General features: G+C 49.0%; 1 protein-coding gene across 3 annotated transcripts in view; it reads left to right on the plus strand.

Moving 5' to 3' along the window:
* KHDRBS3 (KH RNA binding domain containing, signal transduction associated 3) overlaps nucleotides 1-16,762 on the plus strand; it is a 188,714-nt gene that overhangs the window by 87,383 nt on the left and 84,569 nt on the right. For all 3 annotated transcript variants that reach the window (XR_011558764.1, XR_011558765.1, XM_070748332.1), the window contains exon 4: nucleotides 13,506-13,652. Coding sequence is in view for 1 of the 3 variants with exons in the window: in XM_070748332.1 (XP_070604433.1) it covers nucleotides 13,506-13,652 (147 nt within the window). In the remaining 2 variants the exon portion in view is untranslated. The remainder of the gene's footprint in view (nucleotides 1-13,505; nucleotides 13,653-16,762) is intronic.

A 16,762-nucleotide genomic window follows, 5' to 3' on the forward strand; every position in this document is an offset into this window, starting at 1 on the left:
TAGATTTTCTGCTAAGTCTATTGCAGCTTCTACAACGGCAAGAAGACTCCTATGGATTCGCCCTTGGCAAGCGGGAGTTCGCCAAAAGTGGCAGTTATCCCAGGGCCCCTTAAAGCGCGACCTTCTCTTCGGTGATCTTCTGGATCCACTCCTCACGGAGACCACGGACAAGAAGAAGGTTTTGGGTCCAACCACGAAAAAGGCTACCAAAACGCAGTCCTTTCGTCGCCCAGGGCGCCAGCAAGATCAAGCGGCTTCCTATCAGAGATCTCCAGGTCAGTATTCCCCCCGCTTTCGTTCCCAAGGTAGGAACTCCAGGGGTAGAGGGTTTCGCTTCCAAAGGGGAGCTTCCTCTAACAGGGCTTCAAAAAAACCTAGATGGTAATCTTACCTCCATTCCCATAGGGGGTCGCCTAGCTCATTTCGCCTCTAATTGGCGTCTCACCTCCAAGGACCCTTGGGTCATTGACACAGTTCAAACAGGCCTTCTTTTAGAATTTATTTCTCCTCCCCCTAAACGTTTTATTTCCTGCCCTTCTCCCAGGTCATCCTCAGATTGTAACCGTATGGAGGAGGCCATTTCTCATCTATTGTCCATCAGAGCCATTCAACCGGTCCCTTCCGGTCAGAAGGGTCTAGGTTTTTACTCCATCCTATTTATGGTTCCAAAGTCCTCCGGAGGTTGGAGAGCCATTTTGGATTTAAAGAAACTAAACCTATTCATCAAATATAGGAAGTTTAAGATGCACTCCTTGTCTTCTATTTTGGCCGCCATTCACTCGGGAGATTTCATGGTCTCCTTAGACCTCACTGAGGCCTACCTTCACATTCCTATAGCCAAATGCCACAGAAAATTTTTACGTTTTTCCTTTCAAGGCAGGCATTTCCAGTATAGGGCGATGCCATTTGGCCTTTCCTCGGCCCCTCGGGTCTTTACAAAGCTCTTGGGGTCCCTGGCGGCCTATATCCGGGCGTCTCCCATCCACATTTTATGTTATCTTGATGATATTTTGATTCATGGGAACTCCCTAGAGAGAGTGAAAACAGACCTTTCTGTCACCATGTCAGTCCTCCAGGACCATGGATTTTCCATCAACTTTGATAAAAGTCACCTCCAACCTTCCACATCCATTTCTCACCTGGGATCCATTATTGATTCAAAATCCTCCCAGGTTTTTCTCTCTCCCGAGAGAAAACTCAGTATAGTGGAGTTAATTTCTAACATTTTATCTAATTCTTCAGTATCCATAGTTACTCTATCTTCCCTTTTGGGGAAGATGGTGTCATGCATAGGCATCATTCCCTGGGCTCGCCTTCATGCTAGGGAACTCCAGTGGCTCCTGTTGCCTTTTCAGAGATCGGGGCACAGCAACTCAAATCGACGCATTGTCATCCCACTGAGTGTTCGCAGATCCTTCAAGTGGTGGAAGTCTCCGGCCATGGACAGAGGATCCCCGTTCAGGTGCCCGGATCAATTTGTCATCACCACAGATGCCAGTCTATCGGGATGGGGCGCCCACGCCCAGGGGATGATAGCCCAGGGCACGTGGTCCCCGGAGGAAGCTTCCAGGCCAATCAATTGGCTAGAGTTAAGAGCCGTTTCCCTGGCTCTGAAGCATTTCTCTCCTCGCATTCCCAACCGGCACGTTCTCATTCTCACCGACAACATTGCCACAAAAAGCCATATCTGCAGACAGGGGGGCACGAGATCCAAGGCTCTCATGAGGGAGGCCCTCAAGTTGGGCCTTTGGGCGGAAAAACATCTCCAGTCGCTCCTAGCCGATCACATCTCGGGGAGTCTCAACGTCCAGGCGGATTGGCTATCCCGAGCAACGATAGACCCAGGAGAGTGGAACCTCCATCAAGACCTGTTCCATCAAATCACTCTCAGATTCGGCCTACCAATTCTGGATCTCTTCGCGACCAATGCGAACGCCCAACTCCCTCGCTTCTATTCCAGATTTCCATCCCCGGGAGCGGAAGCAATCAATGCCCTCCGGAGTCCATGGCCTCCAGGCCTACTCTACGCATTTCCTCCAATTCCAATCCTCCCGGACGTGATTCACAAGGTCCTCACCGAGAGGGCCCGAGTAATCGTAATCGCCCCCCATTGGCCCCGCCGGCCCTGGTTCGCGGATCTCCAACAGCTGTCCGTCCAGGACCCTTGGCGACTCCCCGTTTCGGGGGATATGCTGCGGCAGGGGGCCTCTTTCCATCCAGACCCGGAGTGGTTCCACCTCACCGCCTGGCTGTTATCAGGAGAGATTTAGAACTGCGTGGTCATGACCCCGATTCAGTGGAGGTCATTTTAAAGGCCAGAAGGGGTTCGACCAATCGAATCTACGACCACACGTGGTCCAAGTTTCACCAGTGGTGTCTACAGGAAGGTCTCTCCCCTCTGTGCATCCCCATACACAGAATTATTTCCTTCCTGATGCAAGGCTTCCATAAAGGACTTTCCACCAGCACCCTCCGGCGTCATCTGGCAGCCATTTCATCTGTCCTAGGGGGCCCCCGCAGACAGCCTCTCCGATCCTTCCCTGAAGTTCAGGAATTCCTCAAGGGCATAGCCAACCTCAGACCTTCCAAGGTCCACAGGTATCCTTCCTGGGATTTGCCACGGGTTCTCCATTCCCTCACGCAGGCACCATACGAACCCCTAAAATCGGCGTCCCTCAGGTACCTATCCTTTAAGGTAGCATTCCTGGTGGCTATTACCTCTGCCCGACGCATTTCGGAGCTGGCTGCCCTCTCAATCAGGCAGGACCTTTGTCAATTCCATCAGGACAAGGTAGTCTTGCGACTGGACCCCACCTTCTTACCCAAGGTCAGTTCCATGTTCCACAGATCTCAGGATATTGTCCTACCTTCCTTCTGCCTCCAACGAGACCATCCCTTGGCAATTAGATGGCACACCCTGGATCTCACCAGAGCGCTGAGAATATATATCCAACGCACAGGACCCTTTCGGAGGTCAGAAGCACTTTTTGTAGCCTATCATCCCAGAGTCATGGGGGCCAAAGTGTCTTCTACAGTAATAGGCCGTTGGATCAGAGGGACTATATCTAAGGCCTATGAGTCGGCCTCCCTCTCAGTTCCAAGGAACATCACAGCGCATTCCACCAGGAGCGCAGCCACCTCGGCCGCTTGGGCGACTCAAGCCCCGTTGGAGGAGGTCTGCAAAGCAGCCACTTGGGCCTCGCCAAATTCCTTCATCAGGCACTACAAAATTGATTCTTACGCTTCAGCGGACGCTGCCTTCGGCAGAAGGGTACTCCAATCCGTTATCTCACACGATAGCAAGCTAATCCCACCCTAGGGACCATCTATTGGGTATGTCCCATGTGACTGCTGGACCCGCTCCTTCAGTACGGAGAATAGGCGTTGATTGCTTACCTGAACGCCTCTTCTCGTACGGTGAGCGGGTACAGCAGTCACTTCCCGCCCTTGTATGTGTCTTCTTTACCTTTCTATATCTTTCTTTCCTCTAACAATGAGAGTTGAACACTACAGAGCTTCACAACTGAGCCTAGTCTATGGATTCGCGAATTCTGGGGAAGGGGCGGATCCGGCAAGCTTTTTTAATACTAGGCTCAGTTCCACCGGATTGGACATGAGCAACCCATGTGACTGCTGTACCCGCTCACCGTACGAGAAGAGGCGTTCAGGTAAGCAATCAACGCCTATTTCCAATGTTTCGTGGTTACGACACGAAACCTGGCCCCTCCTCCTGCCACGCTGTGCTCGCTTGGTTTGCTGTCACCGCCCCAAATTTTGGCAACGTGCTCTGAAATCGCTGCCATTCGCCGGCTCCGGTGCTTTCTGAACCGCGGGGGTTGGGAGAAGCACGAAGGAAGCGCTTTAACAAGCAGGCAATTATTTTAGTCGCCGCGGTGGCGTCATGTCGTGACGACCCGGGAGCAGCAAGGCCCTTCAAATTTGTGTATTCAAAGCTCAAATCGAGCTTTAGGGTAGCTGGCCATGCTACAGGCTTGGGGGGGATCAGGCGAGACAGCGTTAGAGCGAAATGGAGGGAGATTTATTTATTTATTTATTAGATTTGTATGCCGCCCCTCTCCGCAGACTCGGGGCGGCTATCAACAATGATAAAAAACAACATGTAACAATCCAATTTAATAAAACAACTAAAAACCCTTATTATAAAAACCAAACATACACACAAACATACCATACATAACTTGTAATGGCCTAGGGGAAGGAATATCCTAACTCCCCCATGCCTGGCGACAAAGGTGGGTCTTGAGTAATTTGTAAAAGACAAGGAGGGTGGGGGCCGTTCTAATCTCTGGGGGGAGTTGATTCCAGAGGGCCGGGGCTGCCACAGAGAAGGCTCTTCCCCTGGGGCCCACCAAACAACATTGTTTGCTCGATGGGACCCAGAGAAGGCCAACTCTGTGGGACCTTATCGGCCGCTGGGATTCGTGCGGTAGAAGGCAGTTCCGGATGTATTCTGGCCCAATGCCATGTAGGACTTTAAAGGTCATTACCAACACTTTGAATTGTGACCGGAAACCGATCGGCAGCCAGTGCAGGCCGCGGAGTGTTGCAGAAACTTGGGCGAATCTAGGAAGCCCCACGATGGCTCTCGTGGCCGCATTCTGCACGATCTTAAGTTTCCGAACACTTTTCAAAGGTAGCCGAAAAAGGTTACTGAAATCACAATACAGGTAGATCCCGACTTACACCGAAATTTGGCTTATGATCCACCGTAGGAACGGATCAACTTCGTAAGTCGGGAACTACCTGTATTGTGATTCCAGTAACCTTTTTCTCTTCTCTGTTGTCTGAACCAGCAAGCAGTGTCTGCAGCCCCCTTGTTCTCTTTGCTCGACAGCCCTCCGCCATTACCATACAATATCTTTATTACGGTTTTAATGTGAATTTTTATCTTTCAATCCTGGATGCTCTTTAGACCATCTTAGTAGAGCCTGCGAGGGTTGTTTACCAGGTGGTTTGCTTGTTTGTGTATCTCTCTGCTTTTCTTCGCTCTTAAATTATTCAGGATATCGGGGTTTGCATTGTTTCCCACAGGAGACTATTAGAGCCTAATAGCTCTCACTGTTAAAAAGGATTTTCTGAAAGCTGGCTTAGCTTTTTTTTTTTTTCCAGATTAAATTTATTACTTGCAGCTCCTGCTCTGTTCCGTTTGTGGACTTTAAGCTAAATTGCTTAAAAAGTAAAGAATTCTCTTCATCTTTCAAAAGCCGCCTTCGTTAGGTACAAGTAAGACAGTACCGGAATGCAGACAGGGAACCAAACACGGTTCATCTTGTTGCCACAAATAAAGAAAGGGAAAAGGCTAATAAAAAGAAAGACTTTTATACCTTTTCTTCTACCATTCTTTGTTACAAGCCTCAAACTACTCATCTTTCGATGTGTGTTAACTTCCCCAGTTTATGTGGGCTTGTCAGCCGAGCCTATTATTTTTGCTGTAAATTTCAGAATAAAAAGGTGGTTACCCAGAAGTAGTTTCTGAGTGACACAAACCCTAGGTAGCTCATAATTAACGACACAGGCCAAGAACAGATGCAAGAACTTTTAACCAGATCGGTCAAATCTGTGTCTGTGGATCTTGTTGGAAAAAGCCCTTCATGGCATCGGACCAGAATATCTCCGAGATCACCTTCTGCCGCACGAATCCCAGCGACCGATTAGGTCCCACAGAGTGGGCCTTCTCTAGGTCCCGTCAACTAAACAATGTCGGTTGGCGGGCCCCAGGGGAAGACCCTTCTCTGTGGTGGCCCCGACTCTCTGGAACCAGCTCCCCCCAGAGATTAGAACTGCCCCCACCCTCCTTGCCTTTCGTAAACTCCTTAAAACCCACCTTTGTCGTCAGGCATGGGGGAACTGAGACATCTCCCCCGGGCCTATACAATTTATGTATGGTATGTTTGTATGTATGTTTGCTTAATAATGGGTTTTTTTAAATATTTTAAATTGTGAATTATTAGATTTGTCATGAACTGTTTTATTGTGTTGTGAGCCGCCCCGAGTGTATGGAGAGGGGCGGCATACAAATCTAATAAATAAATAAATAAATAAATAAATAAATAAATACATACATACATACATACATACATACATACATACATACATACATACATACATACAGTGTAGTGTAAAGTATTTTTAATACACCCTAACTAGAACAATAATATAGAAGCACTTCAGAGCATACATAGCCTAGAAATGTTAGAGGCCATTATGGGTTTCTGATTATTCAGTATATCAGGAGCTTCGGATGTACTTGTGGGTAAGGAATGTCCTTAAATGCCCCTCTTCAAATCATTAGTAACATTGCTCTGTAGTTTTGTTTTTCCCTAATCAGCATCCATTTATCTTGATGTACAAAGCAGTCTTTTATCTAATTCTCCACAAAGCATAATGATATATGCCCAAGCCTTTAATAAAATGGGCTACCTTTGAAAAGTGTTCGGAAACTTCAGATGGTGCAGAATGCAGCTGCGAGAGCAGTCATGGGCTTTCCTAAACATGCCCATGTTACACCAACACTCCGCAGTCTGCATTGGTTGCCGATCAGTTTCCGGTCACAATTCAAAGTGTTGGTTATGACCTATAAAGCCCTTCATGGCACCGGACCAGATTATCTCCGGGACTGCCTTCTGCCGCACAAATCCCAGCGACCAGTTAGGTCCCACAGAGTTGGCCTTCTGCGGGTCTCATCAACTAAACAATGTCGTTTGGCAGGACCCAGGGAAAGAGCCTTCTCTGTGGCGGCCCCGGCCCTCTGGAACCAACTCCCCCCAGAGATTAGAATAGCCCCCACCCTTCTTGCCTTTCGTAAGCTCCTTAAAACCCACCTCTGCGGTCAGGCATGGGGGAACTGAGATATTCTTTCCCCCTAGGCTTCTACACTTTATGTATGGTATGTTTGTATGTATCGATTGGTTTTTAAAATAAGGGGTTTTAGCTGTTTTTAGTATTGGATTGTCGCATGTTGTTTTTACCACTGTTGTTAGCCGCCCCAAGTCTACGGAGAGGGGCGGCATACAAATCCAATAGATAGATAGATAGATAGATAGATAGATAGATAGATAGATAGATAGATAGATAGATAGATAAAATAAACTCAATGCCCCCCATCAAACACAGTGGAAAATGGAAGATTGTTTGTGTATGTGTGTAGATATACATACAAGCATACACACATTCCATTTTGCATTACACCTGGGTGAGCCACTATATTTTAATAAATGGTCTTGGTAGGTAGGTAGAATCTAGATTTTGAGGTGAACAGTGCAGTGAGGCGGTAGGGAAAGCAAGTAGGATGCTTGGCTGCATAGCTAGAGGTATAACAAGCAGGAAGAGGGAGATTATGATCCCGCTATATAGAATGCTGGTGAGACCACATTTGGAATACTGTGTTCAGTTCTGGAGACCTCACCTACAAAAAGATATTGACAAAATTGAAACGGGTCCAAAGACGGGCTACAAGAATGATGGAAGGTCTTAAGCATAAAACGTATCAGGAAAGACTTAATGAACTCAATCTGCATAGTCTGAAGGACTGAAGGAAAAGGGGGGACATGATCGAAACATTTAAATATATTAAAGGGTTAAATAAGGTCCAGGAGGGAAGTGTTTTTAATAGGAAAGTGAACACAAGAACAAGGGGACACAATCTGAAGTTAGTTGGGGGAAAGATCAAAAGCAACATGAGAAAATATTATTTTACTGAAAGAGTAGTAGATCCTTGGAACAAACTTCCAGCAGACGTGGTTGGTAAATCCACAGTAACTGAATTTAAACATGCCTGGGATAAACATATATCCATTCTAAGATAAAATACAGAAAATAGTATAAGGGCAGACTAGATGGACCATGAGGTCTTTTTCTGCCGTCAGACTTCTATGTTTCTATGTGACTTGCTTAATTTGTCAACTAGGTTGTAAGTAGATGAGATTGAAATACAAAAAGCATACAGTGATCCCCTGTTTATTGCGTCCCCAACCATTGCGAACAGGGTACTTCGCTATTTTTCAACCCGGAAGTCAAAAATACCATCTACGCATGCGTGCCGGGCACGCATGCGTAGATGGCAGCGGCTTCCCTGGGTCTTCCCCCTCTTGCTGGCGTCAGCGAGGAGTTTCCCCACCGCCCACGCAAACTCCTCGCTGCCGCTCGCCCGCCCTTCGCCTGCCCACGCCGTTCGCTCCCCCCTCTTGCTGTCGGGAGGGCGAGAAGCCCTCCCCAGCACCCGCTCGCCCGCCCTTCGCCCTGGCGGAGAAATTCCAGCCCCCACCTGGTCCCGCCCGATCCTCCTCCCTGAGGCAGCTCGCCCTCCCATGGCCGCTTCCTCCACCCTCTATTGCAAGCCTCTCTCCTCCCATATTCTGCCCCCCTCCCAGCTTCCAAGCCGCATTCGCCTTCCTCCGCCACCACCAGCATCCAGCTCCCGGCCAAGCAGCCAGGAAAGCCGAGCCGGGCGTGGCGGGGAACATCGGCGCGGGAGGCAGGAGACGGCCGCCGTCACCGCCATACGCGGCTCGGCTTCCCTGGCTGCTGCTCCGGTTGCCCGATCGTCTCCTGCCTCCCGTGCCGATGTTCCCTGCCAAGCCTGGCTCGGATTCCCTGGCTGCTTGGCCGGGGGGGGGGGGCTCGGCACGGGAGGCAGCTTCTGCCGGACATGGGCAATGGGCGGGACAGAGAAGCGGGGAGAATCAGGAGGCTCCTTTGGCAGCTGGGGGCTGCCTGGCTTTGTTGTTTTGGCTGCAGCGGGTGCCAGGCAGCCTCCAGCCGCCAAAGGAACCTCCTGATTCTTCCCGCTTCTCTGTCCCGCCCATTGCCCGTGTCCGGCAGAAGCTGCTGCCTTATTGCTCTTTGCCGGCGGGATGCAAAGTGCTGGGGTGGGAGGGTGTCCTGACAGCCCACCCACCCATATGCTTCGCCTCCCGCCGGGCAAGAGCGCTCGGGTGGCAACTTCTTCTAGATACGGGCGATGTCCACGCTCTCTCTCGGCGCTTTCGAGCCGAGTCCGTGAGCGAGCTCGCTCCCGGACTCGGCTCGAAGGCGGCGAGAGACAGCGGCAAGGAACGGGCCTGTCCACGCTCTCTCTCAGCGCTTTCGAGCCGAGTCCGTGAGCGAGTTCGCTCCCGGACTCGGCTCGAAGGCGGCGAGAGACAGCGGCAAGGAACGGGCCTGTCCACGCTGTCTCTCGGCGCTTTCGAGCCGAGTCCGTGAGCGAGTTCGCTCCCGGACTCGGCTCGAAGGCGGCGAGAGACAGCGGCAAGGAACGGGCCTGTCCACGCTGTCTCTCGGCGCTTTCGAGCCGAGTCCGTGAGCGAGTTCGCTCCCGGACTCGGCTCGAAGGCGGCGAGAGACAGCGGCAAGGAACGGGCCTGTCCATGCTCTCTCTCGGCGCTTTCGAGCCGAGTCCGTGAGCGAGTTCGCTCCCGGACTCGGCTCGAAGGCGGCGAGAGACAGCGGCAAGGAACGGGCCTGTCCACGCTCTCTCTCGGCGCTTTCGAGCCGAGTCCGTGAGCGAGTTCGCTCCCGGACTCGGCTCGAAGGCGGCGAGAGACAGCGGCAAGGAACGGGCCTGTCCACGCTCTCTCTCGGCGCTTTCGAGCCGAGTCCGTGAGCGAGTTCGCTCCCGGACTCGGCTCGAAGGCGGCGAGAGACAGCGGCAAGGAACGGGCCTGTCCACGCTGTCTCTCGGCGCTTTCGAGCCGAGTCCGTGAGCGAGTTCGCTCCCGGACTCGGCTCGAAGGCGGCGAGAGACAGCGGCAAGGAACGGGCCTGTCCACGCTCTCTCTCGGCGCTTTCGAGCCGAGTCCGTGAGCGAGTTCGCTCCCGGACTCGGCTCGAAGGCGGCGAGAGACAGCGGCAAGGAACGGGCCTGTCCACGCTCTCTCTCGGCGCTTTCGAGCCGAGTCCGTGAGCGAGTTCGCTCCCGGACTCGGCTCGAAGGCGGCGAGAGACAGCGGCAAGGAACGGGCCTGTCCACGCTCTCTCTCGGCGCTTTCGAGCCGAGTCCGTGAGCGAGTTCGCTCCCGGACTCGGCTCGAAGGCGGCGAGAGACAGCGGCAAGGAACGGGCCTGTCCACGCTGTCTCTCGGCGCTTTCGAGCCGAGTCCGTGAGCGAGTTCGCTCCCGGACTCGGCTCGAAGGCGGCGAGAGACAGCGGCAAGGAACGGGCCTGTCCACGCTCTCTCTCGGCGCTTTCGAGCCGAGTCCGTGAGCGAGTTCGCTCCCGGACTCGGATCGAAAGCGCCGAGAGACAGCGCCCCCCGGACCCCCAACCCGGGTTTGGGGGGCTGCTAGGAAGCCCTCCATGCCGGCGGCAAACAGCCGTGCCGCCCCCAATCTTCGGCTCCTCGCTAGCGCTGTGGGAGTAAAAACACCATCTGCACATGCGCAGACGGTGTTTTTACTTCCGCATCGCTACTTCGCGAAAACCCGCTCGTTGCGGGGGCTCCTGGAACGGAACCCTCGCAACGAGCGGGGGATCACTGTATTTGTTTCAGAGCTTCCTTTACTTCCCCTTTTATCCCATCTCTGGTTCATCCATGATTGCCTACATGTGTTGAAAGGGTCAATGGCATCTGCTAAGGCATCGCAATATTTCAGTTGCCAGGCAACAGAGATAAGATAGAATGGCAAAACAGGAAGTAGAGCAGAAGTAGAACACTTGGTGAGGAAAAAGTGTTGGGACCAAGAAGAAAACTGAAAGCAGACTTAACGTTATGTGCTAGAGGTTGGTAGCATTTAATGGTTGGGAAGGAAAAAAAATATCAAGTTACGCCATGTAGCAATAGCATTTAGATTTACTTATCGCTTCACAGTGCTTTCCAGTCCTTTCTAGGCGGTTTACAGAATCAACATATTGCTCCCAACAATCTTGGTCCTCATTTTACCCACCTCGGAAGGATGGAAGACTGAGCCAACCTTGAGCCAGTGGTGAGATTTGAACTGCCAATTTGCAGTCAGCTGAAGTAGCTTGCAGTACTGCACTCTAACCACTGCACCACCATGGCTCATTAATTAACTCTTAATTTACTTGTCGGATGCCTTTTGGTGTGATCAAGCGGAGTGAATGAGGATGAAGGTTGCCTGTATTAAAACCAGCATTTATTTATTTATTTATTTGTTTGTTTATTCAATTTTTATGCTGCCCCTCTCCTTAGACACAGGGCGGCTTACAACATGTTAGCAATAGCACTTTTTAGCTGAGCCAGCATATTGCCCCCACAATCCGGGTCCTCATTTTACCCGCCTCGGAAGGATGGAAGGCTGAGTCATCCTTGAGCCGGTGGTGAGATTTGAACTGCTGACCTACAGATCTACAGTCAGCTTCAGTGGCCTGCAATACAGCACTCTACGTGCTGCGCCACCCCAGATCATTAAAATACAGTGGTACCTCGTCTTACAAACTTAATTCGTTCCGTGACCAGGTTCGTAAGTAGAAAAGTTCGTAAGAAGAAGCAATTTTTCCCCATAGGAATCAATGTAAAAGCAAATAATGCGTGCAACCCCATCCCAAAAGTCAGCCCTTTTGCCTTGCGCCGCTGGGAATCCCTGCCTCCGGACTTCCATTGCCAGCCAAAGCGCCTGTTTTTGCGTTGCTGGGATTTCACTGAGTCTCCCCTCGCTTGAATTCAAAGCAGCGCCGGCAAAAATGAAGGGAATCCCAGCCAAGGGAAGCCTCAGGGGAATCCTAGCAATGCAAGAACGGGCGCTTCGGCTGGCAACGGAAGTCCAGAGGCAGGGCATCCCAGCGGCGGCGGCTCGGGTTCGTAAGGTGAAAAGTTAGCGACCAGTTAGGTCCCACAGAGTGGGTCTTCTCTGGGTCCCGTCAATCAAACAATGTCGCTTGGCGGGACCCAGGGGAAGAGCCTTCTCTGTGGCGGCCCCGTCCCTCTGGAACCAACTCCCCCCAGAGATTAGAATTGCCCCCACCCTCCTTGCATTTTGTAAGCTGCTTAAAACCTACCTCTGCCGCCAGGCATGGGGGAACTGAGATACCCTTTCCCCCTAGGCATTTACAATTTTATGCATGGTATGTCTGTACGTATGATTGGTTTTTATATAATGGGTTTTTAACTGGTTTTAGTATTGGATTATTGTCATATACTGTTTTATTACTGTTGTTAGCCGCCCCGAGTCTGCGGAGAGGGGCGGCATACAAATCCAATAGATAGATAGATAGATAGATAGATAGATAGATAGATAGATAGATAGATAGATAGATAGATAGATAGATAGATAGATAGATAAGGTAGATAAGGTAGATTAGGTAGATAGATTAGGTAGAAAGAAAAGGCAAAAATATATTAAAAACCGGGTTCGTATCTCGAAAAGTTCGTATGAAGAGGCGTTCGTAAGACGAGGTACCACCGTACATAGCTGATTGACAGCTCTAGAGGGTAACAGATCTGTTTAGTTTTCATTTCCAGACACCCTGGGAAGTAGGGGGTTTTTTTCTTCAGGTTTCCAAGATCTTTCTTGGTAATTAAGCCTTGGTGGTGGGTGGATCCATTAGCAAATAAGCACCTTTAAATGGAGTATCCAAAATAAAGCTTTTTATCTAAGAGCATAGCTGGATTTTGAGAATTCCCATCAGACCTGGAAGCTCTTTAGAAGATATGTAACTCCATCTTTTCCCCACCCCACCCAGTTACAAGGACGGTGGTATAAAATCTAGTATATTTTTGATTTAAGAGGCAGACAATCATAGATTTGATGAACAGCTATAGAATGGAACCATGATAGGATTGTTGGCAAACTTCAATCTAATTCAGAATTCTCTGATACCACATAATTTTGTTTTTCAATCTTGGTTACCTCTGCACTTCAACTCCCGGAATTGCTTGCTGGGGAATTGTAGGAATTGAAGTTTAAAGATATTAAAGTGTCTGAGATTGAGAAATACTGCAATATACATACTTATGATCAATAAGACTTGAGACCTAGTAGTTTCTACTCATAAAATTGGCTTGGTTTCAGGTTATAAAGTTCTGAAGTTAGTTGGTTCTGAAGTTAGTTGGGGGAAAGATCAAAAGCAACATGAGAAAATATTATTTTACTGAAAGAGTAGTAGATCCTTGGAACAAACTTCCAGCAGACATGGTAGATAAATCCACAGTAACTGAATTTAAACATGCCTGGGATAAACATAGATCCATCCTAAGATAAAATACAGGAAATAGTATAAGGGCAGACTAGATGGACCATGAGGTCTTTTTCTGCCGTCAGACTTCTATGTTTCTATAAAGGGCTCAATTGTGGTCATACTTCAAGGACGACCTATATACCATAAAAGATTAGCAGTGAGTCCTATGGTATCTTGGAATTATTTAGTTAAGTGATAACATAGGAATCCATATGGTATATTTATTTCCAGCTTCATTTTGGTTAATTATTCCCTTTGACCCCTAGCAGTGTGTAAATCTATTCATGGTCAGTGTCTGACTTTTGCCTTTCTTCATGCAATGATTTCGTGCGATATTTTTCCATCTTCCCAGGAAGAAGAATTGAGGAAAAGCGGAGAAGCCAAGTATTTCCATCTAAACGATGATCTGCATGTTCTCATTGAAGTGTTTGCCCCACCAGCTGAAGCTTATGCCAGAATGGGACACGCGCTGGATGAAATTAAGAAATTTCTCATTCCTGTAAGTACCAATCACTCCCATTGTTCTCATTCATTCATTCATTCATTCATTCTTCAGTTTCTATGGCCACCCACTCCAACAAGTGATTCCGGGCAGCAGACAAAATTGAAATGAAATGAAAAGAATTACAAAATTCTTTTCCCCCGGCTGAATGGATGAATGGTTTAAGTTAAGGTTTTTTTAAAATTATTTTACTGTTTTTATATTATTGTTTCTATATTGCTGTCCACCGTCCAGAGTCCGCAAGGAATTGGGCGGCCTACAAGTCAAGGTAATAAATAAAAATAAATAATAAAACATTACAAAAGTTAAAAAGCAAAGCAAATAAGAAAAAAAATCCAATCCAATCCCTAACACAGAGGTGTGATTTTATTGATGGCTGTAACAGTTATGATTGACCTTGGGGGACCAGAGTGGATGTGACTAGGGGGCGTGGCCAGCTTGACATCAATCATAATAGGCGGGGCCTGGGAGCCCCCAAGTGCCCTGCCAGCAAAAATGGGCTCCTGAGTTCCGTTTTCTGCTGCAACGGTCTCCTGCAAGTCTTTTTTTTTTTTTTTTGGGTGGGGGGGCTCCCAACCTCCATTTTCGCTGGCAGAGACATCATGGGTCGGTCCTTTGCTGTTTTAGGGTCAGACCCACAGGCCAGAGCTAAGCACCATGCAGGCCGGATGCAGCCCACCACAAGGGCATGGGGTGAGGTATCATCAGTACGCTGATGATACTCAGCTGTACATCTCCTCCCCATGTCCAGTCAATGAAGCAGTGGAAGTGATGTGCCTGGAGGCTGTTGGGGCCTGGATGGGTGTCAACAGACTCAAACTCAACCCTGATAAGACGGAGTGACTGTGGGTTTTGCCTCCCAAGGACAATTCCATCTGTCCGTCCATCACCCTGGGGGGGGGAAGTATTGACCCCCTCAGAGAGGGTCCGCAACTTGGGCGTCCTCCTTGATCCACAGCTCACATTAGAGAAACATCTTTCAGCTGTGGCGAGGGGGGCGTTTGCCCAGGTTCGCCTGGTGCACCAGTTGCGGCCCTATCTGGATCGGGAGTCACTGCTCACAGTCACTCATGCCCTCATCACCTCGAGACTCGACTACTGTAATGCTCTCTACATGGGGCTACCTTTGAAGAATGTTCGGAAACTTCAGATCGTGCAGAATGCAGCTGCGAGAGCAATCATGGGCTTCTCTAAATATGCCCATGTTACTCCAGCACTCCACAGTCTGCATTGGTTGCCGATCAGTTTCCGGTCACAATTCAAAGTGTTGGTTATGACCTATAAAGCCCTTCATGGCATCGGGCCAGAATATCTCCGGGACTGCCTTCTGCCACACGAATCCCAGCGACCTGTTAGGTCCCACAGCGTTGGCCTTCTCCGGGTCCCATTGACTAAACAATGTCGTCTGGCGGGACCCAGGGGAAGAGCCTTCTCTGTGGTGGCTCCGACCCTCTGGAACCAGCTCCCCCCAGAGATTAGGATTGCCCCCACCCTCCTTGCCTTTCGGAAACTCCTTAAAACCCACCTCTGCCGTCAGGCATGGGGGAAGTGAAACATCTCCCCCTTGCCCATGTAGTTTTTGTGTATGATTTGATTGTGTGCTTGTTTTTTACATATTGGGGTTCTTTTGGATTTTTTAACTTAAAACTAATTTAGATTGTGAAATATTAGATTTGTTACTATGTTTTGTTTACCATTGTTCTGAGCCGCCCCGAGTCTACGGAGAGGGGCGGCATATAAATCCAATAAATCTAATCTAATCTAATCACAGGCCTTGAGTTTGACACCCCTGCCCTAAGACAACCAAGGTTTTTATTTGAAAGCATTTGAGCATTCAAATTTTTTCCCCCAAATGCCATATCTTTATTTTCTGATAAGAATGCTGTGATGTCTCTTCAGCAAATCCATTTGTCCATGATTTTTGTCTTGCAAAGATCATCCTTTGTGTTATTTTGCGACATATCATAGAAGACATCAATTGTGACCATTCTATCATTGTAGCAGAAGGCTATACAGATCGCTCTTGCAGGTTGTCCAGCAAACCTGGAAAACAGGGAAATCAGGGAATTATCAGGGAAATTAGTAGTTCGGGAAATATCAGGGAATTCATGAAAAAAGCAAGAATAAATCAGGGGGGAAACTCTATTAAAATATTTAAAAGAGGGGAAAATCATGTAAAAAAATGGATCGCGCTGCCTGGCAGAGTCAAGCAAAAATGAGGATCAGCTACCGATATTTCTCCATGGCCTAGCCATTTGGTATGATTGCAAATTATAGGGTAATGTCAGGGAAAAATCATGGAATTTCAAAATGCTTTCCCCCTGGACACCCTGTCTTGACCTACGACTGGTCACTTAATGATCTTTCCAAATCACAGTGGACAAATTAAAAAGTATTTATGGCTTGTATCTGAACTGGGGAAGGTCACCCCACTCCCGTCACATGACTGTTTTGGATGCTTAACAACCTTTAACCACATTTGCAGCCATTTGCAGGACCCACAGTATTTGTATTTGTATTTATTAGATTTGTATGCCACCCCTCTCCGAAGACTCGGGGTGGCTAACAACAATATAAAAAGACAATGTAAACAAATCTAATATTAAAACAATCTAAAAAACCCCAATTTAAAGAACCACTCATACTTACAAGCATACCATGTATAAATTCTATAAGCCTAGGGGGAAGGGAAATTTCAATTCCCCCATGCCTGACGACAGAGGTGGGTTTTAAGGAGCTTGTGAAAGGCAAGGAGGGTGGGGGCAACTCTGATATCTGTGGAGAGCTGGTTCCAGAGGGCCGGGGCCGTCACAGTGAAGGCTCTTCTCCTGGGTCCCGCCAAACGACATTGCTTAGTCGACGGGACCCGGAGAAGGCCAACTCTGTGGGACCTAACCGGTCGCTGGGATTCGTGCGGCAGAAGGCGGTCATGGAGATATTCTGGTCCGATGCCATGAAGGGCTTTATAGGTCATAACTAACACTTTGAATTGTAACCGGAAATTGATCGACAACCAATGCAGACTGCGGAGTGTTGGTGTAACATGGGCATACCTAGGGAAGCCCATGACTGCTCTCGCAGCTGCATTCTGCACGATCTGAAGTTTC

The sequence above is a fragment of the Erythrolamprus reginae genome, chromosome 3, assembly GCF_031021105.1.
Source record: "Erythrolamprus reginae isolate rEryReg1 chromosome 3, rEryReg1.hap1, whole genome shotgun sequence".
NCBI classification, from domain to species: Eukaryota; Metazoa; Chordata; class Lepidosauria; order Squamata; family Dipsadidae; genus Erythrolamprus; species Erythrolamprus reginae.